General features: G+C 39.5%; 1 protein-coding gene across 3 annotated transcripts in view; it reads right to left on the bottom strand.

Moving 5' to 3' along the window:
* Positions 1-27,283, bottom strand: part of LOC113651265 (ankyrin-3-like) — a 156,833-nt gene that overhangs the window by 108,230 nt on the left and 21,320 nt on the right. For 2 of the 3 annotated variants that reach the window (XM_047821244.1, XM_047821247.1), the window contains exon 1: positions 7,759-8,125. The exons of the other annotated variant lie outside the window; for it this stretch is intronic. In XM_047821244.1, the coding sequence (XP_047677200.1) occupies positions 7,759-7,848 (90 nt within the window). In that variant the 5' untranslated portion in view covers positions 7,849-8,125. Of the gene's footprint in view, positions 1-7,758; positions 8,126-27,283 lie in introns of those variants that run through there. 3 annotated transcript variants of the gene reach the window in all.

Here is a 27,283-nt window from a genome sequence, read left to right as displayed (position 1 = left end):
TTAAAACTGGATGAAGGTTCCCCCAGCCAGAGGCTCAATTCTTCAAATGCTTTTAGCTGATGTCATAATTTTGTTCAGCAACTGTACAATAAGTATCTTACAACAGTAAGCCATGTGGCGTTTTGGTTTTCTCCAAATCAGATTAACAATTTAACCCCAACTTCTGTTTCTGAAACATTAACCTCAATAATTAAAGTTACTGAAGGGACAGGGTGTTTCAGCTGGCATGCTGTGTTAAAATGAGATTTTACTGAAAGTTGTCCAGGAACCATTGATGGTGTTAGTCTTGTGACATTCAGCAATGGCAGATATATTCATCTGATATAGATATATTCATCTGGTCTGATGATCTAACCGATGAAAGAGGTGGTGCATTGACGGAATTAACCCTTAATGCACAGCTCATTCTTTGTCAGACATTCAGTTTATAGGGAATGCCCCTGACGATCCGTTTATGGGGAGGCATGGCTCCAGGAAACAGCTTGATAGCTCATGTTCTTGGTACTCTGAAGGTTATCTATGGGTGCATGAAGCTCAGGACTCTCTACAAATGTTGAGGCGAATGCAGAACTGAGGAAAGAGAAGGTAGTGCTGCAGACATTGTTTAGACCGTAGGGTGATTTTCTTTGCATTCCAGGAAATTTGGCAATTGTAGAATCGCAGCCACAGGAAGCCCAAAGTGATAATGTGTGCTGTGGCTATTACCAGGAAGAAAAACTCCTTCTTGGTGCAGTGCACTGACCTTTGGTACAGTAGGAGGGGCTTTGTACAGTATTAGATGGTAACTTCTCCTAAGGCAGCTCCATCTATAGCATGGAATCTCAAGGGATGTGACAGGGATTGGGTAGAAATGTTAAGGTGGGTTAGGGTTTCCAGACCCATGACATTACCTGCATGTTAAGTGTATTAACACTGTCAACAAAAAAAAACACCAGAGAGTTGCACATTATTAGGGAATGTGAATGACTGGTGGGATGTGGAACTTCAGCTTGAAAATGCTTGGATCACAGAGGACATAGGTCTGATCTGCCAAAGTAGAAACATCAACCATAATGGACACTAACTGAAGTCAATGTAGATAAATACACCACTGCTGCCATTGCTTTACAGATCTACTAATTACTTCCCATCACAGCTAATACATTAATAAATAAAAACTTTTTCTTGAAGCCATGACTCTTAGACCCATGCAAGCAGAGTGATCCAGAAAAGCCATGAGTTGGTGAGTAATCCACCATATTATAGCAATGCTACCATCTCAGACAGGCACTAAATAAACATTCTGATATCCTGCTAAAGTTAAAAATTGATAATTGTACAACCCTGAAATAAGTTTGTGGCAAGAATTCTGAAGTCAAAATAATTATACCTTCATAACAATGATGCACTATTCAAAAGGGGAGAGCTATCAGAAAGGGCAGGAAATTATGTCAGATTCCTCTACGCTAAATGGCCCTCCATTTAAAGACAATGAAAATTACGTGTTATGAGAAAGACCAAATTGTGTATGGAGTTTAACTTATTGGCTGCTACAATAAGAAGGCATCTTTAACAATATAACACAGAAAGGCCAACATTTGTAGAGACACTGATAGAGTCTCTTTATGTTTCAATGGAAGTTCGTATGATGAAGATGAAACATACTATGAGTGTAAAGGAGATTCACTCTGCTTGTACTGTTGCAAATGGATGACAAATTCTGCAGATATTGTAGTAAGGTAGAAAGAAAGCAAGGGTCAATGCTGTATCTACCCAGAATCAGATCAAACTGTGCTTAACCTTTTCAACCCCAGGGCTATTTTTGAGCCTATTACTTATAAAGTGTCATGCTCAATTTAAAATGAGTATGTCAAAAGCTGTTAAAGCTGGTATGGTAATTCTGGTAATTACAGTAAGAATATATTAGCAGGTCTGAGTAAATAAAATGTTGTGGTTTGGTCACAGAGTGCTCATCCTTATACCATAGAGTTTGTAGAATCTGGTTTGGTTTGTAACGTGTAATGGCCAATTGCTTGTGTTCGTTTGGTTGCTTACTCAATGTTTAAGCTTTTTTTTCTGTCTGTTTATTTAGGCAGTTGCTGTAGAAATTGTGTTTTGTTTAGGAGGAAATTGTCTTGTTTGTGTTTTGTTTAGGAGAAAATGGTCTTTGTAATCTTAATATTTGATCTTTGATATCCAAGATGGCACCACAGATGGCTGCCTCGGCATGACTCTTTCTAGTACTTTCTTCCTTTTTGTTTACATTCTGTGTGTTTGCTTACCCTACCGTGATAATTTACACTAGAGAAGAACTGCTTAACATCGGGCAGTTCACTCCAGACAACATTTCACCAGTTTTCACAAATCTGGATTGATTTTTGGAAATCTTAGTTGAAGGAGCAGCTGCACTCTATGGTACATCGAGGAGACGCCGGTGAGGGAAGCGCGCCGCGCTAGTGAAGCTGCGACAGAGGGGATTTAGAACTGCGCTCCCATCGATTCACCTGGCAAACCTCCGCTCACTGATGAACAAAATGGACGAACTGTTTCTTCTCAATGGAACAAACAAGGACTTTTCATGCTCTGCTGCTCTCTGCTTTACTGAAACTTCGCTCAGTCACTCAATCCCGGACAGTGGATTACTTCTCTCGGGCTTCCACTTACACCGCGCGGATCGCATAACGGAGCTATCGGGTAAAGTGAAAGGCGGCGGAATCTGCTTCTACATTAAGGAACGTTGCAGCCAAAACCTGGAATCAATGTTCATAAACTGTAAACCCTTTTATTCACCACGGGAATTCTCCTCATTCATCCTGAGCAGAGTTTACATCCCACCGCAGGCCAACGTTATAGATGCTCTGCAAAACCTGGCAAACCAAATATCTGGCTTGGAGCAAAATAATCTGTATTCTCTTTTTATTATTCTTGGAGACTTTAACAGGGCAAAACTCACACTTGAACTTCCAAAATACAGACAGCATATAAATTGTCCCACAAGGGAGAAAAATACACTGGATCATTGCTACACAGTTCTTAAGGACGCATATCGCTCTGTACCCAGGGCAGCCTTGTGGAACTCTGATCACGTTTTGGTCCATCTTATTCCAACATACAGGCAGAAACTAAAATCTACTGAGCCTGTAGTAAAAAACAGTGAAGAAGTGGACCAGTTAGGCAAAGCAGGAACTACAAGACTGTTTTGACTTGGAGTATCTTTGAGGCTGGAACTGACAGCCTGGGTGAACTGACTGATACTGTGACATCGTACATCAGTTTTTGTGAAGATGTTTGTGTGCCAACCAAAACCTTCTGCAAATACAGTTAAATTCAACCTATTAAATTCAATTCAAGTTTATTTGTATAGTGCTTTTTACAATAGACATTGTATCAAAGCAGCTTTACAGAACATAAACATAGAGCAGAAGGTAAACATAAGGAATAATAAAATAAATAAAGAATAATAAAAGAAAAATAATTAACAGAATAAAAATTCAAGATTATATATATATATATATATATATATATATATACGTATATATATATATATATATATATACGTATATATATATATATATATATATATATATATATATATATATATATATATATTAGATAACAACCCTGCATCAGTGTGGAAAGGCCTGCAAGACATCACAAACTACAAGAGTCGCCCCCATCTCCCTCTGAAGCAAACAAAGACCTGGCTGATGACCTCAACACATTTTACTGCATGTTTGAGAACAGCATCTTCACACCTTCCATCCAACCCAGCATACTGACTGACATCACACCTCTGGGAACCCCATTAACAACTCCTCCCAGCACTCAAGTTGCACTCACGATTTGTGAAGAGGATGTTAATCAGCTCTTTCAGAGACAAAAGACAAGGAAAGCCCCGACCCAGACGGGGTCTACCCCTCCTGTCTCAAAGCATGTGCTGATCAACTGGCTCCTATTTTCACCAATATCTTCAACAGATCTCTGGAGCTGTGTGAAATCCCCTCCTGCTTTTAACTCTCCACAATCGTCCTGGTCCCCAAGAAACCCTCCATCACTGGACTAAATGACTACAGGCCTGTCACTCTGACATCTGTTGACATGAAGACCTTTGAACAGCTGGTATTGGCTAAAGACTGTCACAGAACAGATACTGAATCCCCTACAGTTTGTCTACCGTGCAAACAGGTCAGTGGACGACGAAATCAACATTGGACTGCACTACATTCTGCAACACCTGGACTGCCCAGGGACATATGCCTGGATTCTCTTTGTTGACTTTAGTTTGGCTTTTAATACTATAATTCAGGAAATTCTTCACTCCAAAACTCCTAAGGCTCAATATACCCCCTTCCATCTGTCAGTGGATCACCAGCTTCCTGACAGACAGGAAACAACAGGTGAGACTGGGAGGTGTCAGCTCCAGCATTCGGACAATCAGCACTGGTGCTCCACAGGGATGTGTCCTCTCCCCGCTTATGAATCTGCATACCGACAGGAGGTAAAGCGGCTGGTGCTATGATGCAGTCAGAACATAACAGTCTGGAGCTAAACACCTTCAAAACTGTTGCGATGATAGTGGACTTTAGGAAAGACTCCTCAACACTACTCCCCCTCACAATAGCCAACAGCCCAGTGTCTGTGGAGACCTTCAAGTTTCTGGGCACTACCATTTCCCAAGACCTGAAATGGGAGTGCAACATAAACTCTATCATCAAAAAGGCACAGCAGAGGATGTACTTTCTACGTCAATTAAGGAAGTATGGTCTGCCACAGGAGCTGTTGATTCTGTTCTACACTGCAGTCATAGAATCTGTCCTGTGCACATCCATCACCATCTGGTTTGGTGCAGCAACAAAACAGGATAGAAACAGACTGCAACGCACGGTTAGAACAGCAGAAAAAATAATTGGCGCCCCCATGCACACTCTCCAGGACTTGTATGACACAAGAACCAAAAACCGGGCAGGGAAAATCACTACTGACCCTTCACACCCTGGACATAACCTCTTTCAGCTCCTCCCTTCTGGCAGGCACTACAGAACTTTGCTTACTAAAACTGCTAGACACAGGAACAGTTTCTTTCCCCAGCTAATCACCCTGATCAACAACTCACCATAATTATATTCACTGCTTCTTATCATAATTACTGCATTATCAGGATTGTCAGTCATCAAATCATCTGTATATTACACACTACTGCTGCTGTATATTGCACAAAAAGCATAATATTGCACAATATTGTTTTTTGCACTCCCACACTTTATGTACATTTCTGATCGTATGAATATTCCATATTCATATTTTATATATTTTATTCATTCTATATCCATATTTAATACTCATTGTGACTATATTGTATCTCATCATCTGCATTGTTTTCTTGTATAGTATAGTGTTATTTATGTCTGTACCTTTGAGAGTCACAAACTGCTGGAACCAAATTCCTTGTGTGTGTCAACACAATGCTGCTATGCTGAATGCTTATGTCCATACAATGTTCCCTTTCGGAACTCGAGCTGCGTTGAAACGCTATGGGAACGCCCTCTGCACCACGTGTGTAATCTGACCAATAGGCTTTGGAGCGTGACGTCATCGGCGGGTGACGTCGCGTAAACAGGAAGCTACAAATGGCTGCGAGATGGACAAGACGCTAGCTTCTGCTCGTTCAGGTAAGCGCTGTTTTCTGATACTGTGTTTTTCTGATTGAGTGATGGCTAGCAGACAGAACTTCCGAAAGTGTGTTTTTCCGTGTCCCCGTTTTATTACCGGGAAGGATTCGCACGATCGATGCGTTGTTTGCTTGGGAGTGGAGCATGCACAATCGGCTCTCGCGGGAGTCGATTGCTCGTATTGCAGCCGCATGGCTATGCGCACGCTTCGCTCTCCCTCGTGGCTCCGGTCCCGCTCTCGCCGAGGCAAAGGCCCATGGGGCTCGCAGGCCGATTTAGCAGCGGGATTGGAGGCGGATGAGTCCTCTTCAGCCTCGTCTGCTGAATCGAGCTCCGGCTCTCGTGGAGAAGCAGGCCCGATGGCTGCTTCTTCTCCCGGTGCAAGCAGCACGGCATTACATGTCTCTCCCTCCGAGGAAGGAGAGCTGATGGATGCTAGCGAGCCCGTGGGCTCCTCACAGCCTGTGCTGTATGAGGAGCTCCTCGAGGTCGTGACACGAGCCGTAGCCAAACTGGATTTAGATTGGCCGGTGGAGCAGCAGAAGCAGCGCACACCCAGTAAGCTGGATGAGCGTTTCCTGCGCCCTGTGTCACTTCCTCGGCGCCAGAGCCTGCCATTTTTTCCCGATCTGCACGCCGAGGTGTCCAGATCCTGTAAAACCCCGTACTCTACGCGCACTTCGCCTAGTCACTCCTCGCTTTACGCGAATGTGGTTGGGGCTAAGGCATGTGGCTACGGGGCAATGCCACGTGTGGAAGAGACGCTGGCTAGCTATCTCTTCCCTAACGTAGCATCGTCGCTAAAGCCTCCGGTTTTCCCTACTAAGCCGCAGGTTTTCCCTACTAAGCCGCAGCAGCAGGTCAGGCCGCGGGCTGCCTCCACACCATGGGTGTGTTGCAGGCATACCAGGCTGACCTGCTACGTGATTTGGATGAGGGACTTAGCTCCGGGACCGCTGATATTGAGGAGTTGCGTCGCACTGCCGACTTGGCTCTTCGGGCCACGAAGCACACGGCGCGGGCCGTTGGGCGGTCCATGGCGGCCCTGGTGGCCACAGAAAGGCATCTGTGGCTCACCTTATCCGACCTCCCGGACAAGGATCGAGCTGTGCTACTGGACGCACCGATGGCTCCTCCTGGACTGTTTGGCGACGCTGTGACGGCGGTCGTACACAAGTTCCAGGAGTCTAAGAAGCAGTCGGCTGCGTTTCAGCAGTACCTCCCTCGGCGATCTCGAGCCTTCGAGCCTTGGATGTTTGGAAAGACCGAACGTTTCTGTCCCAAGGCCCTGTGTTGGGGGCTCCATGTCATGACCGTAACCATAGTTCCCTGAGGAACGAGACGCTGCGTCTCCGTGCCACACTCCCCGCATCCCTGCGGCGCTTACCTTCTCTCACAGGAGCTAGCGTCTTGTCCATCTCGCAGCCATTTGTAGCTTCCTGTTTACGCGACGTCACCCGCCAATGACGTCACGCTCCTAAGCCTATTGGTCAGATTACACACGTGGTTCAGAGCGCGGTCACGCGGGCACCCATAGCGTTTCGACACAGCGTCTCGTTCCTCAGGGAACTATGGTTACGGTCGTAACCTAGAGACATTCTATAGGTAGACAGTTATTGCCTTCAACATTGAAAGAGTAGAAAATGAAAACCTCTGAGTCTATTTACGCTTATTTCTTCTATTTCTTTGTTTTTCTTGAACATTTGAAATAATCTGTACATCATTAATATTATAGCTAATGGCAGCTGGTTTGTTCATATCTTACTTCATAATTCTCATTATTATTGGAAGCATAATTCTCATTATTATTGGATCTAAGAAAAACATTTGTTGGACTAATGTGGAACTTGTGGTGGAAACTGTCTTGGTGGTCCAAAAAGAAATAGGCTCAAACAAAATCCATCCTAAAATCTTTACATAATTTTTCCTAGTCACATTGGTCAAACATTACAGTCTCAGTAGTAAACTGTTTCTTTCTTGAATTTATTTCTTCAGTATATAGTATGTCCTTTTTTCCATTAACGACAGTATGCACTCAAGCTAAACAAACTTCCATAGTTTGTGGTAAACCTTATGATCAATGTTAAAATAAATATAAGGCACATCTCACCTTGCCTTTGGTTGGAATTAGGATGTCCTCAATCATGTCTCTTGCAAACAATGCTCGGTTCACAGTGTTGGACCTGTGCTTCCAAAACATTTCTGGCTCATTGAGGCATGGACTCCACAAAATCTCTGAAGGTGTCTTGTGGTATCTGGCACCAAGACATTAACAGCAGTGACATTAAATCCTCTAGAACTGAACAGTGTTTATAAATAAACACAAGCAAGATTTCCCCCTCAACTTCACTTTGCTTCATACATTGTGATATGTTAAAATACAACCATAATGCTGTGCAATTATAAAGCTGTACTTCATTATAATGGTTAGGATAATGCTGCAGGATTTTATTCTTCTTACAAATTCAATAATTAAATGTAAGCAATGTACTCTGTAGTAACTCATTAAAAATATAAACATTATTTATTAAATCATGTTTTTATGTCATCTGCACTTGTTCTTCAAAATCCACATGCAGCAATGCTTATAGTTTAATTTGTGACCGGATGTTAAAACATGGGTTATTCTTGTGATTTCATTATATACATCCTACTGCAAAAATCAATTTACCTATAAGAAAGTGTATTTAATGCAGAGAGGGTTGCAGTTTATCCTGATGAATCTCAGGACTCTCAAGTTTTAAAGACAGGCAAGAGTGACATTTACATTTACAATTATGGCATTTAGCAGACATATACAACCCCCCAGCAAACACCCCCACACCCCCCAGACCCCCACCCAAAAAAAACAAAAAAGTTTCACCAGGATCACTGACCACATTTTAACCAAATACAAAGTATTTGTTCAATTTCCATTTATTAATGTGTGTGTGTGTGTGTGTGAGAGAGAGAGAGAGAGAGAGAGAGAGAGAGAGAGAGAGAGAGAGAGAGAGAAGTGTTTGTTGCCTTTTGGGACTCCTTTATCATTTGTTATTTTGGCTCCCATTTAAAACAGTTCAGCTCAAGCCCAGCCATTTTTAGGGTCATGACTGAGGACAGTGTCCCGTCCAGAGACAAGCTGTTTCTTGTTGAGGTTTTATTCAAACCGACCATCGAAACTACCCTCTCTGAATATGTTTTTTTTATTCACTGATTGTTGTGTTAAATCTTACCCATATACAATAGTGCTATTTTCTGTTTGGCTATTGTGTAGCCTCTTTTTTGATTGGCTGATAAGTGTCAGGCTCGACTAAGAACTCCAGGGGAGATGCGCTTGATTCCTGCCCGGTTCCATAGAGACAGCGGTGAGCAGTGCGTACAGATACGTTTTGGGTGCTGTGGCATATTAAATATATGATAAATAGTCAAAAAGTTTTTCTGCATGAGAAATACAATGTGTGGCGGGAGAGCGTGACAAAAGACCGAGATGCGTGACTGTCAAGCTCAATGCGTGACACTTGACAACCCTTATGTTGGCATGACAGAGCTAACACACTGTTCTGCAGTTAGTGCTTATTATTAACATAAAACAGTATTATTATTATTATTATTATTATTATTATTATTATTATTATTATTATTATTAGTGGTGCTTACAAAGCAAAAGCATTTTTATCCATCACCATATAGCCAGCCTTCTTCCCACATTTCCTGGTTTGTATCACTCACTTCCTGTTTCTGTGACATAATTTCCATCTTGGATTTTCACTCTTCTTCTTCTTCAAGGGGGGCCGACCAAGATGGTGGTGTGAGTAGACAAAACTTTCGAGCTCTAGGCATTAATGTTAATTATACAAGGGTAAACGTGTTACAGAATTTTTTGGTTTACTCGGTGCAGCAGTACAGTACTTTGGAACAACTTTGTTTTTTACAAAGATTGAAAAAATGCCAAAATCTGCTCAAAAATGACCGAATGATCAAAGTAATGAAGCTAGCAATGATAGCACAATGGCTAACACTGATCATGACTATGAGGATGGAAGGGCTAACTACATGGAAAATGAGGAAGAATTTCCTCCACTTCCATTAACTCCTAGCAAGCCACCGGTTGCTAAAAAAAATAACATTTTCCAGCTATAAAAATAGTAGGCTGGCGAATCTTATTAACACCAGATGTGATGCTTTGGAAGAGATGGCGAAGTCAACATGTGCAGAAATCAAGGCTCTTAAAGAGGAAATGGGTGGTATGGAAAGACGTATAGAGAAACGTGAACAGTCTACCTTTATATATGCTTCGGAATACGAGGTAAAAGACACTAACACATTCAAAGTGAAGGTATACAGTAATTCAGTTATCCTAATTTGTTGCTATTATGGATTCTGATCTCGACTTAAACTGCTTTAATTCTTCCTTAGTTAAAGTTTCCCTTGTTGTAGTTGTTATTGTTCACTTGTGTTAATCTGTTTAATTTATCTTATCGCTCATTCAACGCTAGGGGGTTACGTTGTAATAATAAAAGGAAAGCACTGCTTCTTTTTGCTAGACAATTCAGGGTTGATTAGAACATTCAGCTGGGGTAATAACACTTAAGAATAGGTTTAGTGGTGAAGTTTTCCAATGGTCAATGATCCAGATGGACATTTTGTTTGTCTATTACTTAATTATAACGATTTTTTTTATTATTGCTGTGAATTTGAATGGGTGTAATAGGAAACCAGAAAATGATAATCTTCTGATAGCTATAGAAAACATACTTAAAAGTTGGTTGGAAAAATATCCAAGAGCTTATATAATTATGGGTGGTGATTTTAATATTATTCAGGATTGTGCAGTAGATAAATGGCCACTAGGTCGATCAAAGTCAACAGACAATACCTTAAAAAACTTTATGCACCAGTTTGACCTTAATGATAGAAAGAGAGAAATTTGGAGAGAGAAATTTCCTAATAATATAGTGTTTACCTGGAGTATAGGGGTGTGCAAAGCAGCCGGTATTTGTATCTGTATTTGTATTTGTTGAGGGGGTAAAAGTATTTGTATTTGTATTAGAGTAAAATTCAAAATAGGCATAAAAATCCTTTGTTTTTGCGTTACACTTCTATTTTACGTTATAGTGTAAGTATTCTTTAATTATATTCATTATAATAATTATGGATATGCAATATTGGTTGATGTTTTTGAACATGTAACAAGGAATATCATTGAAAAGAAAATAACATAACAGCCATTACCTCATCTATGGTTAAACCAACAACTAATAAAATACCATTGTGAACATTATGAACCCCACCACCACCCGTCCTTGTTGGAGGATGCTCCAGACAGAACAGACAGAATAAAAACAAATAATACTTCAAAGAACTGTTCTTCTTCTGAAAGAACTTCTTTCTAATGCACAGAATTCCAAGCACTAAACTTTATCAACCCCTGACTGGGAGATCTGGCAGAACAAGAGTTGTATTCTATTTAATATTAAAGATAGAGCAATGCTATGGTCAACTGTCTGCTAAAAAAAAAGACACAAAGGTTTTAATTTTTTTTTTAAATGTTTTATGTTAACCATAACTTAACCATATTTCACTTGGAAGAAGATAAATGCTTCCACACAGAACTTGAACAAGTTTTTTTGGCTGGTGGAGGACCAAGAGATGGCTCAGCAGCAGCCACACTCTTTTCATCTTTTCAAGATGTAGCCTATAGCCTACATCTTGCTGCCTGCAAAAGACAGAGTAACTTAAATGTACCATATAACTCCCACAAGTGCATACAATTCAACACAACTACACAAGCATTGTTTATCCTTTTTAACCGAACGGTAACGTTACTCTGTCAACAGCCTATTGTCTAAATTACCGAGCTAACAGAGCTACTGTACAGTACGAACACGAGAGCACCCGACTGCAGACATCAATAATGCAGCGTAATGATATAATCTCCCGATCTTACTCCGCTTCCCGAAAGTTATGAACTGCGTCAGGAACCCAGTTAAGGTACAAAAATCTATGCAACAAAAATAGTGATGCAGTAAAGTATTTTTTCGCTCAGCCGAGCCTTCTCTGTTGCTGTGTGAGCAGCCTGTGTCAGTCACCTCCTTTACATACAAATAAAAATACAAATTTTTTTTCAAGTATTTGTGCGAAATAAGTATTAGTAAAAAACTAAGGCACACTATTTGTGCCTTTCCGAATACCGTATTCGGGTACGGCTCCACCCCTACTGGAGTAATAAGTCTGGAACTAGTCAGTCTAGAATAGATTATTGGTTAATCTCTAAAAGCTTCTAAACTCTCTTCTACTTCATGATGAAGTTCAAAAGAAGATTAAAAATTTGATTACTAGTATTTGGATTAAAGCTAAATCGGAGAATGCCTTTAGTACAAATTGGGAAATTTTAAAATATGAAATTGGGAAATATGTCAGAAAGTTTGGTTCTTTGATGGCCACAAAAAAGGAGAAAAAACAAGAATAATAACAAGAATAACAGAGTTATCTCAGAAACATCCAAATCTGATTTTAGAGGAGGAGAAAGTAGAAATGACATTGTTGATGACTGAATTAGACAAATTGTATAAGAGAAACGGGGGGCACAGTGGCTTAGTGGGTAGCATGTTCGCCTCACACCTCCAGGGTCGGGGTTCGATCCCCACCTCCGCCTTGTGGGTGCGGAGTTTGCATGTTCTCCCCGTGCCCCGGGGGTTTCCTCCGGGTACTCCAGTTTCCTCCCCCGGTCCAAAGACATGCATGGTAGGTTGATTGGCATCTCTGGAAAATTGTCCATAGTGTGTGATTGCTTGAGTGAATGAAAGTGTGTGTGTGTGTGTGTGCCCTGTGATGGGTTGGCACTCCATCCAGGGTGTATCCTGCCTCGATGCCCGATGACGCCCGAGATAGGCACAGGCTCCCCGTGACCCGAGGTAGTTCGGATAAAGCGGTGGAAAATGGATTGAGTATAAGAGAAAGGCGAAAGGTGCCTTTATACGTTCAAGAAGAAAATGGATTGAAGAAGGGGAACAAAACTCCCATTACTTTTTCAATTTAGAGAGGAGAAATTTTGTGAATAATACCATATCTGAATTAAACATTAATGGGATTATTATTATTATTATTATTATTATTATTATTATTATTATTATTAAGTATTGTAGTAACTTTTATAAAAAAGAATTATATACTCATAACTCACTCACTAATTACTCACAGGTAACTGAAGCCTGTAGCTGAAGCCTTTCTGAACTCATTGCAAATTAAGTCTATTGATGAAGATCAAAGAGAATTGTGTGACAAGCCTATTGCACTCAGTGAGTTAATGGATGCAGTTACTCACCTTAAAAATCAACAGGCACCGACGGACTGACATCAGAGTTTTATAAGCAGTTTTCAGAAGATGTAGCAGCATTTCTTTTAGAGGTTTTTGTTGAAAGTATTAAGAAACAATGTCTTCCACCCACTTTAACACAGGGGTTAATTACACTGATTCCAAACCGAAAAAAAGATAAATATTTTATTGACAATTGGCGTCCTATTTGCTTATTAAACAATGATTATGTTTGCTTTGTAGAAGCCAACATTCTGATTTCCGTTATAAGCTTATTTTGCTGGCTTTGTAGAAGCCAACATTCTGATTTCCGTTATAAGCTTAATAGGGGTCAAGCCCCGAAGGGGCGTAGACACCTATTGTTATTGTCGGTTTTCTTCTTCTTCTTATTATTCTTCCTCTTCTTCCATTGAAGTCAATGGCAGCCCATAGAACCGTATGTAGGAAAGTTATGTAATTTGGCACACATGTATAGGCCAGTCTTAGAAGTTACTATAGCAACTTTGGTGTGTCTAGCTCAAACCCTTTAGCGCCACCAACAGTCCAAACATCCAATTATGTTCATGTTCATAACTGCTGACTCGTAAGGCCTAGAGACACAGTTCTTGCATATTTTGGATCATTTGCTCATGCCGAATCGAATGCACCACATGACATCATTTCTGTCACGAATACCTTTCCGCCATTTTGAATTTTCAGTAATACCTACTTTGTCGAACTCCTCCTAGACCGTTTGTCCGATTTGCATGTCCTTTGGTATCTAGCATCTAGAGACACCCTAGACAAAAAGTTATCAAAAGCTTTTTGATAGACCAATGCCTTCTTGTATACCGTGGCAACATACATGGTGGCGAGCACGCCAAAACAGACGTGAGGCTGTATCTTCGCAAGACTTATGCGTGTCGAAACAAAACTTGGTATATGTCATTATAGTCATGACCTGAGTGTGTATGCAACGTTTCGTGACAGCGCCACCTAGTGGCCACGAGATTTTAAAAACAGCTATTTTTGCTCATAACTACTGCAAACGTGAGTCTAAAATCATGAAGGGAGTGTTGTTAGACTCCTTGAGGCATGCCGACTCAAACGATACCAAACGGTTTTCGGACGGCCATTTTGTGTGGTGGCGAGCACGCCAAAACAGACGTGAGGCCGTATCTTGGCAAAACTTATGCGTTTTGACACGAAACTTGGTGTATGTCATTATAGTCATGACCTGAGGGTGCATGCAACGTTTCGTGACAACGCCACCTAGTGGTCACAAGATTTTAAAAACAGCTATTTTCGCTTATAACTACAACAAACTTTAGTCTAAAATCATGAAGGAGGTGTCGTTAGACTCCTTGAGGCATGCTGAGTTAAACGATACCAAACCGTCGCAACATACATGGCGGCGAGCACGCCAAAACAGACGTGAGGCTGTATGTTCGCAAAACGTATGCGTGTCGACACGAAACTTGGGACATGTCATTATAGTCATGACCTGAGAGTGCATGCAACGTTTTGTGACAGCGCCACCTAGTGGCTACGAGATATTAAAAACAATGCCATATCGCTACGAAACTTGGTATGGTTCATCAGCGACATGTTCTGAGCGCATATTATCGGCTTGACCCCGGAATGGCTGCTTGCAGCTATATTTAGGGGTCAAGCCCCGAAGGGGCGTAGACACCTATTGTTATTGTCGGTTTTCTTCTTCTTCTTCTTCTTCTTCTTCTTCTTATTATTATTATTCGTCTTCTTCCATTGAAGTCAATGGCAGCCCATAGAACCGTATGTAGGAAAGTTATGTAATTTTGCACACATGTATAGGCCAGTTTTAGAAGTTACTATAGCAACTTTGGTGTGTCTAGCTCAAACCCTTTAGCGCCACCAACAGTCCAAACATCCAATTATGTTCATGTTCATAACTGCTGACTCGTAAGGCCTAGAGACACAGTTCTTGCAATTTTGGATCCTTTGCTCATGCTGAATCGAATGTACCACATGACATCATTTCTGTCACGAATACCTTTCCGCCATTTTGAATTTTCCGTAATACCTACTTTGTCGAACTCCTCCTAGACCGTTTGTCCGATTTGCATGTCCTTTGGTATCTACCATCTAGAGACACCCTAGACAAAAAGTTATCAAAAGCTTTTTGATAGACCAATGCCTTCTCGTATACCGTGGCAACATACATGGTGGCGAGCACGCCAAAACAGACGTGAGGCTGTATCTTCGCAAAACTTATGCGTGTCGAAACAAAACTTGGTATATGTCATTATAGTCATGACCTGAGGGTGTATGCGACGTTTCGTGACAGCGTCACCTAGTGGCCACGAGATTTTAAAAACAGCTATTTTTGCTTATAACTACTGCAAACGTGAGTCTAAAATCATGAAGGGAGTGTTGTTAGACTCCTTGAGGCATGCCGACTCAAACGATACCAAACGGTTTTCGGACGGCCATTTTGTGTGGTGGTGAGCATGCCAAAACAGACGTGAGGCTGTATCTTCGCAAAACTCATGCGTGTTACTCGTGGACACCTAGTGGCCACGAGATTTGAAAAACAGCTATTTTTGCTTTTAACTACTACAAACTTTAGTCTAAAATAATGAAGTAGGTGTTTTTAGACTCCGTGAGGCATGCTGAGTCAAAGGATTGTTTTCTGTGGCCATTTTGTGTGATGGCGAGCACGCCAAAACGGACGTGAGGCCGTATCTTCGCAAAATTTATGCGTGTTGACACGAAACTTTGTATATGTCATTATAGTCATGACCTGAGGTTGCATGCAACGTTTCGTGACAGCGCCACCTATTGGACACGAGATTTTTTAAACAGCTATTTTTGCTTATAACTACTGCAAACGTTAGTCTAAAATCATGAAGGAGGGTTGTTAGACTCCTTGAAGCATGCTGAGTCAAACGATACCAAACCGTCACAACATACATGGCGGCGAGCACGCCAAAACAGACGTGAGGCTGTATGTTTGCAAAACTTATGCGTGTCGACAGGAAACTTGGTATATGCCACTATAGTCATGACCTGAGGGTGCATGCAACGTTTTGTGACAGCGCCACCTAGTGGCAACGAGATTTTAAAAACAATGCCATATCGCTATGAAACATGGTATGGTTCATCAGCGACATGTTCTGAGCGCATGTGATCGGCTTGACCCCGGAATGGCTGCTTGCAGCTATATTTATTATGTTGGCGTTGTAGAAGCCAACATTCTGATTTCCGTTATAACTTATTATTATGTTGGCTTTGTAGAAGCCAACATTCTGATTTCCGTTATAAGCTTATTATTATTATTATTATTATTATTATTATTATTATTATTATTATTATTAGACAAAAATTTATTAAAAAAATGCAGCCCAGGGCGTTTGAGCCACATGCACCAAATTCGGATTTGTTGTAGACCCTGGTCTGAAGTTTGTTGCTTCTATTTTTCTAAGCGATCGGAATTCCGGCATTCCCGGTACGGAAGCTCAAAATGGCCTTTTTTCCCATAGACTTCCATTATAAACTTTTGAAGTTTGTAACTCGGCAAGTTTTCGAGCGATTTACACCGAACTCGGACAGGTTCTTTAGGACCTCACTCCGGACGAAGTTTTTATTTCGGAGTTCCGACGGAATTTTTGGTTTTCCCGTAGTCGACGATCGAACATCCCATAGACTTGAATAGGGAATTCCGAAAAGTCCTCTAAGCTCTCACACACACAATACATCCAACATTAAGAATTGCATGTACTGTTCTATGCAGTATGATAAGTAGAATCCCAAAATGACTGCAGTATTGACATGAAATGTCCAAACCCTCAGTAGCCACTTTTTGCCAAAAGTATTGGCACCCCACCGGGTATTCTGGTGACGTCACTCGACACCACATGACGTCACGTGTAGCCCCGCCCCCAAACAAGCGAAATCAAAAATTGACACAACATGGACATGTGACATATCAAAACACTCAGCCCAATGAGGGGAACTGCCCCATGGGTATTCTGGTCATGTCACGTGACGTCACGTGTAGCCCCGCCCCAAAACAAGAGAAATCAAAAACTTGCACAACATGGACATGTGACATATCCAAACACTCAGCAAAATGAGGGAAACTGCCCCACAGGTATTATAATCACGTGACGTGACGTCACGTGTATCCCCGCCCCCAAAACCAGCAAAATCAAAAATTTGCACAACATGGACATGTGACATATCAAAACACTGAGCACATTGAGGGGAACTGCCCCACGGGTATTCTGGTTACGTCACGTGACATCACATGTAGCCCCGCCCCCAAAACAAGCGAAATCAAAAAATTGCACAACATGGACATGTGACATATCAAAACACTCAGAACAATGAGGGGAACTGCCCCATGGGTATTCTGGTCACGTCACGTGTCTAGCCATGCCCCCAAAACAAGCAAAATCAAAAACTTGCACAACATGAACATGTGACATATCAAAACACTCAGCACAATAAGGGAAACTGCCCCACGGGTATTATAGTCACGTGACGTGACGTCACGTATAGCCCCACCCCCAAAACCAGCGAAATCAAAAATTTGCACAACATGGATATGTGACATATCAAAATACTCAGCACATTGAGGGGAACTGCCCCACGGGTATTCTGGTCACGTCACGTGACTTCACGTGTAGCCCCGCCCACAAAACAAACGAAATCAAAAATTTGCACAACATGGACTTGTGACATATCAAAACACTCAGCACAATGAGGGGAACTTCCCCAGGAGTATTCGGATGATGTCTCCTCTTGCCTCCAAATGTTTTGGCACCCTATCTTTCTGTTCACTTGCCTCCAAAAGTAACATTGACCCTTATGTCCACTTGCCTCCAAAAGTAACACTGACCCTTATGTCCACTTGCCTCCAAAAAGCACCGGCCTTTGCGAATACTTGACTCGTCATAGCCAACATCAAAGTTTGTCGCGAAGAACTTTACAAATCTAGTTATTATTATTATTATTATTATTATTATTATTATTATTATTAGACAAAAATTTATTTTAAAAAATGCGCCCTAGGGCGTTCGAGCCACATGCACCAAATTCAGATATGTCATATTTTTTTTGCACAACATGGACATGTGATATATCAAAACACTCAGCACAGTTAGGGGAACTACCTCACGGGTATTCGGATCACGTCACATGCTCATGTCTGCTCACCTCCAAAAGCATTGGCACCCTAGCGGTCCAGTAGCTTTCACAATCTTTCTGTCCACTCGCCTCCAAAATGCACCGGGCTAGGGCTTTCAAGCCACATGCACCAAATTCGGATATGTTGTGGACCCTAGTGGTGTATCCTGCCTTGATGCCCGATGACACCTGAGATAGGCACAGGTTCCCACGTGACCCGAGATGTTCGGATAAGTGCTAGAAAATGAGTGAGTGAGTGAGTGAGTGTAGACCCTGGTCTGAAGTTTGTTGCTTCTATTTTTCTAAGCGATCGGAATTCTGGCATTCCCGGTACGGAAGCTCAAAGTGGCCTTTTTTCCCATAGACTTCCATTATAAACTTTTGAGGTTTGTAACTCGGCAAGTTTTCGAGCGATTTACACCGAACTCGGACAGGTTCTTTAGGACCTTACTCCGGACAAAGGCCCCACGGGTATTATGGTCACGTCACGTCGTCACGTGAGGTCACGTGACATCACGTGAAAATTAAAAATTTGCACAACATGGACATGTGACATATGCAAACATTCAGCACAATGAGGGGAACTGCCCCACGGGTATTATGGTCACGTCACGTGATGTCACGAGAAAATTAAAAATTTGCACAACATGGACATATGACATATGCAAACATTCAGCACAATGAGGGAAACTGCCCCACGGGTATTATGGTCACGTCACGTGACGTCACTTGAAAATTAAAAATTTGCACAATATGGACATGTGACATATCAAAACACACAGCACAATGAGGGGCACTACCTCACGGGTATGCAGATCACGTCACATGCTCATGTGAAAATGTATTGGCACCCTAGTGGTCCAGTAGCTTTCACAATCTTTCTGTCCACTCGCCTCCAAAATGCACCGGCATCGTCAAAGCCAACATCAAAGTTTGTCGTGAAGAACTTTACAAATCTAGTTATAAAATGCTGGCTTTAATTTTAGCCAGAAGATTAAAATCAGTATTGAATTCTATAATTGACGAATCACAGTCGAGTTTTATGAAAAATAATAATTTCAAATAATATTAGACTAGCTTTGGATATTTTAGATTATCCAGAGTTGATTAATGACAATGCTTTTATTTCATTTTTAGATTTTTATAAAGCCTTTGACTCTGTTGAGCATAACTTCATTTTTGACACCCTTGAAAAATGTGGTTAGGGGAATTTTTTTCTATTGCGATTATAAAACACTGTATGAAAAAGTTAACTGCTCCATTAGGTTGTCAAACGGGACTTCTCCCAGATTCTCGGTATCTAGATTCTCGGTATCTAGAGGAATTAGGCAGGGATGTCCTGTATCACCAAATCTTATGCAAAACTTATGCAGCATGCTTTACATCTTGATAAAAAACACTGAAAGGAGATTGACAAAATGCATTATATAAAGAAAACTGTTATTATGAATGCTTATGAACAGGGTGGCCTAAATATTTTGGATTTTGCAACATTAAATAGTACATTTAAAATTAATTGGCTTAGACAGATCATCAGAAATCCCAACTCCATTTGGAATTTTATTCCCTCATATAATTTTTCCAACTTGGGTGGCATTCAGTTTTTCCTTAGTTGCAATTATGATATTAACAAAATACCAGTAAAACTAGCTGAGTTTCATCGCCAGGCTTTTCTTTCATGGTAATTGATCTACAAACACAATTTCTCACTGCATAGGTATTATATCTGGAATAATAAGGACATTGTGTATAAGTGTAAATCTCTTTTTCTTGAGTATTGGTTTAAGAATGGCATAATCATGATCGCTTGTTTAATTCAAATGGTTTTCTTTTCACTTTTGGTGAGTTTTTGGCTTTTTACAAAATCCCTGTAACACCAAAAGATTATGCTAAAATTGTTGATGCCATATCTCCTAAAATTTGTACTTTATTTAAATATTCAACAAAAGTAAATACTCAACTTTGGTCCCTACCTAATATTGTTAATACCTATGAAGGCAGGATATGTTTGTCCTTTAATTCCCGCAGTAGATGTATAAGAACTTTATTTCAAAGAGATATTGTATCTTTGCCTTATGTTCATTCTTTCTGGAACCGGTTTACAGATGTTATTGTTTGGAAAAAGGTTTGGCTACTTCCAAATCAGTATTTAATTACAAATAAAATAAAGTGGAAAAATGTGATTTTTGGTGTTTTGAAGAATCAAGGAGACCACCATACTACCAATAGTATTTACATAATAAATCCTTTTGTTAGCAAAATTTACAAATGTAAATTTTCTTAAAAAAAAAAAAACCTGTTTCATTCCATTTAAAAAAGAAATGGAACTTTAAGTTGATTCTATAAGACTGTCTCTAAAGCAAAAGGCACTGAAAACTTTGAAAATCTGTACTATATTTAATATTTTCTTGTAAATTCCCCCTAGTATACTGTGCATCTGTATTGTTATTGTCTAGTTTGTTAATTGATGTCTGTTGTTAATTCCAAAACAAACAAACAAACAAACAAATAAATAAAATAACAAGTAGCTACCCATCTCCATCAAAAAAAAACAACTTCTTCTTCTTTGGCTTTTTTGGCGGGTCCCATACGAACTTTATGGTGCATACCACCACCACCTGTGCTGGAGTGTGAGGTGATTTCAGTCTAGCAGTATGTCAAAAGATTTCTATATTCTATTTCTAAGACCACTATGCTTAATGTATTTTAAAACTAGCCTTATAATTTTCCCGGATCCAGGCTTTACTTTAATAGGCTATTGATTGTAAATACTTTGCTACCTATTCCCTTTTAGCTCTCTTATTAACTCATTCCTTTCCAGATCATACTTGGGGCAGAAAACCAGCACATGTTCAACTGTTTCCTTTATTTGGCATAATTAACATAGTCCCGTACCATGTTCCCCTATAATGTGAAGTGTAGAGTTTAGTGTGTCCCATCCGTAGTTTTGATAAAATAACCTGATCCTCTCTACTTAAATTTAGTATCATATTACTTTGTCTTACGGTTTTATGTATATTATATAAATGCCTTCCCGTTTTACACCCATTCCAATTCATTTGCCATTTCTGGTTACAAGCTTCTTTAATGATACCTTTCCCTTCCATCCTACTTAATGCAACAGTAATATTGGGGAAGTTCAGTTTAAGTGACTCTTTAGCCATTCTATCCGATCTTTCATTTCCTGGTACATCTGCATGAGCTGGTACCCACACAAATTTAATTATTGTTCCAATTTGCTTTAGTCTATACAAAATATTCAATATTTCTACATAAATATCAGGTCTAACTGTTTGATACGTTAGTAGGCTTATAAGTGATGCCATTGAATCTGAACAAATCAAAACTTTGTTTGGCATCTCGATATACATGCTTCCATTAGGGAACATTAGTAGAAGACATGGGATTAGTTTCCAATGCTATGCTGACGATACACAGTTATATATCTCATCAAAACCAGATGAAATAGCCAAAGTGTCCAAATTAACTCAATGCCTTAGAGAGATAAAAGACTGGATGAGCTGTAATTTTCTGTTGTTAAACTCCAATAAGACAGAAATACTACTTATAGGTCCAAAAACCAGTACACAGAAACTCTCACAATTTAACTTTCACTTAGAGGGATGTACTGTTACTAGTAGCTCGACAGTGAAAGACCTGGGTGTCATACTAGACAGCAACCTGTCTTTTGAAAATCATATTGCCCATACTACCAAAACAGCCTTCTTCCACCTTAGAAATATTGCCAAGCTGAGAAACATCCTGTCTGTATCTGATGCCGAGAAGCTAGTTCATGCATTCATGACCTCTAGACTGGACTATTGTAATGCATTACTAGGTGGTTGTCCTGCATCTTTAATAAATAGGCTACAGTTAGTCCAAAATGCAGCTGCCAGAGTTCTCACTAGGACAAGAAAGTATGACCATATAACCCTAATTTTATCATCTCTACACTGGCTACCTGTTAAGTTTTGAATTGATTACAAACTGCTGCTACTTACATACAAGGCTCTTAATGGTTTAGCTCCCATGTATCTAACTAGTCTTTTTTAATTCTTTGTATTTCTCATGTTTAACTTCTGTTCTATGTTTTTGTTCTGTAAAGCTGCTTTGAGACAAAGCCCATTGTAAAAAGCGCTATACAAATAAACTTGAATTGAATTGAATTGAATCACCTCTTCCACCCAACTAAGTGCCATCTGAATTGCCACCAGCTCAGCAGTATATACTGAGGTCCCATCAGTTAATCTCCCATATTTTCCTATTTTAAATTCAGGAACATAAAATGCTGATCCAGTACAACCTATCTCTGGGTTTCTTGATCCATCTGTGTAAATTGGAAGAAATGAAAAATAGACTGTTCTAATATATTCAATTGTATAGTTCTTAATATCAATATTTCCTTTTTTAACACTCTCATGAATTAATAAATCAACTTCCAGTTGGCTATAAAACCACGGGGGTATTGGAGAAATAGTTGCCGTTAATTAAAATGGTATGTTATCTAGCGACATTCCTGAAGCTCACTCCTTTGCTTTCCAAGCAAAACCACTTCCTGTTAGGTTTATAGTCTCCCAACTCCCCTCAATAATTGCCTTAGTATAATGTTCGTGTTTATGCCCTTGTAAACTGATCCAGTAAGTGACAGCTAATATTTGGCATCTTAATTCTAATGGGTACTCTCCTGTTTCCACTTGCAATGCTGAGATTGGAGTTGTTTTAATTGATCCTGTAATACATCTCAGCGCTCGTGCCTGAATTAAGTCTAACCTTTTAAGCATACTATCTAATGCAGATCCATATATCATGCATCCATAATCCAAAACGGATCCAAATTTTGTTAAACAGATCTAATATTACCTTAAGTATTCCGTCATCCATCTGTTTAATCATAATATACACTGTAAAAAAAAATCCTGTAAAATTTACGGTAAAAAACTGGCAGCTGTGGTGGCCAGAAATCTACCGTAAAAATTACAGTCGAAATGTTTTTTAGTTTATGGTCCAAAGAAAATTTTGACTGTATTTTTTACAGTAGATTTCTGGACACCACAGCTGCCAGTTTTTTACCGTAAATTTTACAGTTCACTTGTAAGTGTACTGTAAAACAGAAAAACATTTTGACTATTTTTTACGGTAGATTTCTGGCAACCACAGCTGCCAGTTTTTTACCGTAAATTTTACAGTTCACTTTTAAGTGTACTGTAAACAGAAAAACTGACTATTTTTTAAGGTAGATTACTGACAACCACAGCTGCTGTTTTTTACTGTAAATTTTACTGTTCACTTGCAAGTATTTACATCATACTTAAGTGAACTGTAAAATTTACAATAAAAACTGCCAGCATCAGAAAAATGAAAGTGATAAATTATTCAATTACACCCAGAACTGGTAAGGAAAGCAAATATACCTATTATTTTAATACCACAAACATATACAATGACAACTCTATTCTTTTCCGTAAAACAGCAGGAAATGTATTTCAGAATAAACATTTTAAATTATTACGGTCTTTACCAGAAGGCAACATTTATTAATCTGAACAGTATGCTCTTAATGGCATGTGGTTAATCAATGAAAACAAAGAGAAAAAAGTTATTTTAGTGATTACAGCGACATTCAATTATGAATGCAAAAGTGACATTTTTAATTACTCACTGCTTAAATAATTACTGGTATATTAACAAACATACCATAAGTTCAAACATACCATAAGAGCAAAGCAGTATATTGCTAAAACATACATTTTGAAGTGGACAGCTCACATATTTTCAACATTCAAGTCATTTTCAACATTCAATGCATCTTCCAGTATAAATTTGAAAAGCATCCTAACTGCCAACATTATCCTCAGTCATCTGTCAAATAAGTTTTGTCCAACCTTAGTCTGTTCTCCATTCGTGATCAGCAAGGTCTGCTATGAGTGTAAGGACTCTGGGATTTACTGGAAGCTGTTTTTTGTTTTTTCTTGATTCAACTTTGGTTCCCTTCTCTGGATTTATTCTGAAGAAGCACCTACAAAAGAGAATGTAATCACTCATTTTGTTGGTCACAAATACAGATAGAATAAAGTTCACCAAATTACTTCACAAAAAAAAAAACTTTTTTTTTTACAACTAATATATTTACAAGTACAAGTACATTAAGTTAACAGTACAAATCTTTGTTCACTAATGATGAAAATATCTAACATGAGCAAACAATGAGCTTTATTTTTCTAACCGAAACAATATACAAAGAACAGTTACACATTTTAGTGAATACATTACCTTACATTAACAAATGAGAAATTACTGTAAAGTGCAATTACGTATTAAAAATGGTTTAATGCCTACCTTTGTATGAATTCCAGAGTAGAACCAAGTTCCAAAGGGTAATGAATGTTAAAACAGTAGTAACTGCTAAACATCATGCAAATTGCTGCAACAAATGTAGAAATGTGTGGAGTTGAAATCTTATTCACCAGCAAGTAAAACAAAACCTGTATAATTTTTTTCCCCCTAAACACAAAGAAAGAAAATTTGTAGAATGTTTGTAACCACACAGTTTTTGGGTGCCACTGATTTCCACAGTATTTTGCTTAATAAAGTCAATATCCACTGTAGCGATTTTGGCTCGCGAAGCAAGGTAAATATTTGTAAGTAACTATAACGTGTTATAGTGACTTCTAAATATTTTAACCCAAGTTGAAATTATTTGGTCTGTTCGTCCGGTGAACAGGCCGTGTAACCTTTATTAATTCTATGAAGGCGGTATCTTCCCGGCCAAGAAAGATTCGCTTCCCTTTTACTTTATACCGTAATTTAAATTAAATTAACTCAATAGAGCATGTAGTTCAGACCAGATGTCAGACCAGTCGTTCTTGGAAGTGAAGCTTGCTGGAACTTCTTTGAAGGAAGATGGAGTTATCTCCAAGCTGTTCCGAAGGTCTGACCACGGATTAGTGGTGTTTGTGACAATTTAAAGGTAGTGAACTTCACCCATCTTTGGGGAGATAGCCAATACTACGCCAAGATTTTGGAGGGAAAAACTCCCTTTGTTTTCAGGTGTCTGTGGGTGTGGTTTAGCTATCAAACTCTTAGATGACTTTAAAGTTTTATCCAAGGGGTATTAAGATGGTATGGCGCCTTTCGTGCTCAAATAAAATACACCATTGTTTGAAAAACGAGTAACCAATAATTTTGTGGTCATTTGGATACTAAACATGAAGGGTAATGACGGTATAAAGGCAGCGGTACATTACATACACAGATCAGTAATCGGAGGGCAACTGATGTTAATACGATATTGTGTTCTTATAAAGGCAAAGAAACAAAAATGAAACATAAAACAAGATGCACTTTCATTAGGGAAGTAAAAAGAAAACGATAGATTCGTATACATTCTGACATCAGACCTTAAAGGGGCATACAGCATTAGAACAGGTATACATTAACACGCCATGATCAGTAATTGGAGTATAACTGATGTTAAATACAATGTTGTTTTCTGACACATGAATAAAATCCACCCTTGTCGGGAAATTAAGGAGCAAATAATTTAAAGTCAGGCAAGCCTTAAAAGAAGAAACATATTACAAAAAGGGTTATAAGAATGAGAACCTTAGAGTACCTTATCTTCGGGTTTTATTAGTAAAAGGAATGTCTCATTGTGTTGTGTGTGTGTGTGTGTGTGTGTGTGTGTGTGTGTGTGTGTGTGTGTGTGTGTGTGTGTGTGTGTGTGTGTGAGTTCAATCCCTATGAGTTCAATCAGAGAAGCCGCATGGGGTTATCTGGTCTTTGTGTAGGCTCCAGTCATTCTGGAGCCAGTTGTGTGTGTGTGTTTAGCAGCAGTTTGCAGAACTTTTGGCTTCTTTTCTGCACCAACTGTTTTAAGAAAGTTCAGGAGCAGCTGTCCTTTTTTGTCCAAGCTTTTAAGAAACATCTCCTTCAGATCAATTCCAGTTAGCTGCTTGAAGTGTGTACACATACCAACCTCTTGAAATAGAAATGGCCAGTTCTCACAAAGTTGGTGTATGCTTGCACCATTGTTTATGTCTTTGTGCTGTGTGTAGTATGTTGCTTTCAGAAGGTTGCTAACTTCTTCCAAATCAAAATTTGTTGATTTAGACTTCATCTTCATCATTTCTTGTTTTTCCAGCTGGCTCTTTTTGGTCTCATTCAATGGCATAAATTTTACATTCCAATTTACACAGCCGTAAGTGTCTTGAACTGCTGCCTTTCTTTCAGCAGGAATCTCCTCCGTGTCAGAGTCTTCTGTTCTGCTGCGTTTTCGGATTTTAGGAACATTGGTCTTTTCACATTTTCTACACGATTCTGGGTCTGCTTAAGTAGTGAGTGATATCCTGCACCAACTATATCACCATCAATAACATCCTGCAAGGATGCAGGGTATTTGGCCACCATCTTTTTGGCAATGGCTGTAGAGTTTTGCTTACTTGGAGACTCGCATATCTTCATAATTTCGGACACGACAATTTTCACCATATCTCGTCGCAATCTTGGGGTTGGTCTTTTCCGCCTTTCTAAACATTGCATCAATGCTTCTGGCAACTTCTCCCATGGTATTTTAAAATTGTCAGCCCAGTCAGAAGCAACCGTGGAAGCCTTGCCAAATGTTGGGGATGGTGATGATGAGTAAAAATACTTTGTTACTGTACTTAAGTAAATTTTTTTGGTATCAGTACTTTACTCCACTATTTATTTTTCGGACAACTTTTTACTTTTACTCATTACATTTTTACAGAAATATCTGTACTTTTTACTTCTTACATTTTCAAAACGGACTCATTACTTTTAGTATTATTTCTTCTCATTAAGCGCTGTTTCCAGCCTATCATCCTATCATTGTGTGGCTTTTTCACCATGTGACTGGTGTACTGTATTATTTACTGGCTATCAGACATACACATACATACATACATGTTTGAAATAATCGGCATCAAAAAGGATTCCTGGCGAATGCGTTGCGAATTGTGTCAACCAGGGGCGGTTCTACACCTTTTTTAGGGTGGCTTCAGCCCCCTGTATGTAATCTCAGCCACCCTAAAACTATAATTTTTACTTTCATAAATAAACAATAAAAATTACGTTAAAATGCAGGACATGTCGTCGATGGGAAAGAAAATTATTTATCAGTTTGATCCAAGAGCGATTTTTTTTTAAATTTTGCTATTATTCTATACTTTTACAC

Source organism: Tachysurus fulvidraco, chromosome 12, assembly GCF_022655615.1.
Source record: "Tachysurus fulvidraco isolate hzauxx_2018 chromosome 12, HZAU_PFXX_2.0, whole genome shotgun sequence".
NCBI classification, from domain to species: Eukaryota; Metazoa; Chordata; class Actinopteri; order Siluriformes; family Bagridae; genus Tachysurus; species Tachysurus fulvidraco.
Note: the sequence above shows the minus strand (reverse complement) of the source record. Positions and strands in the feature narration are given on the sequence as shown.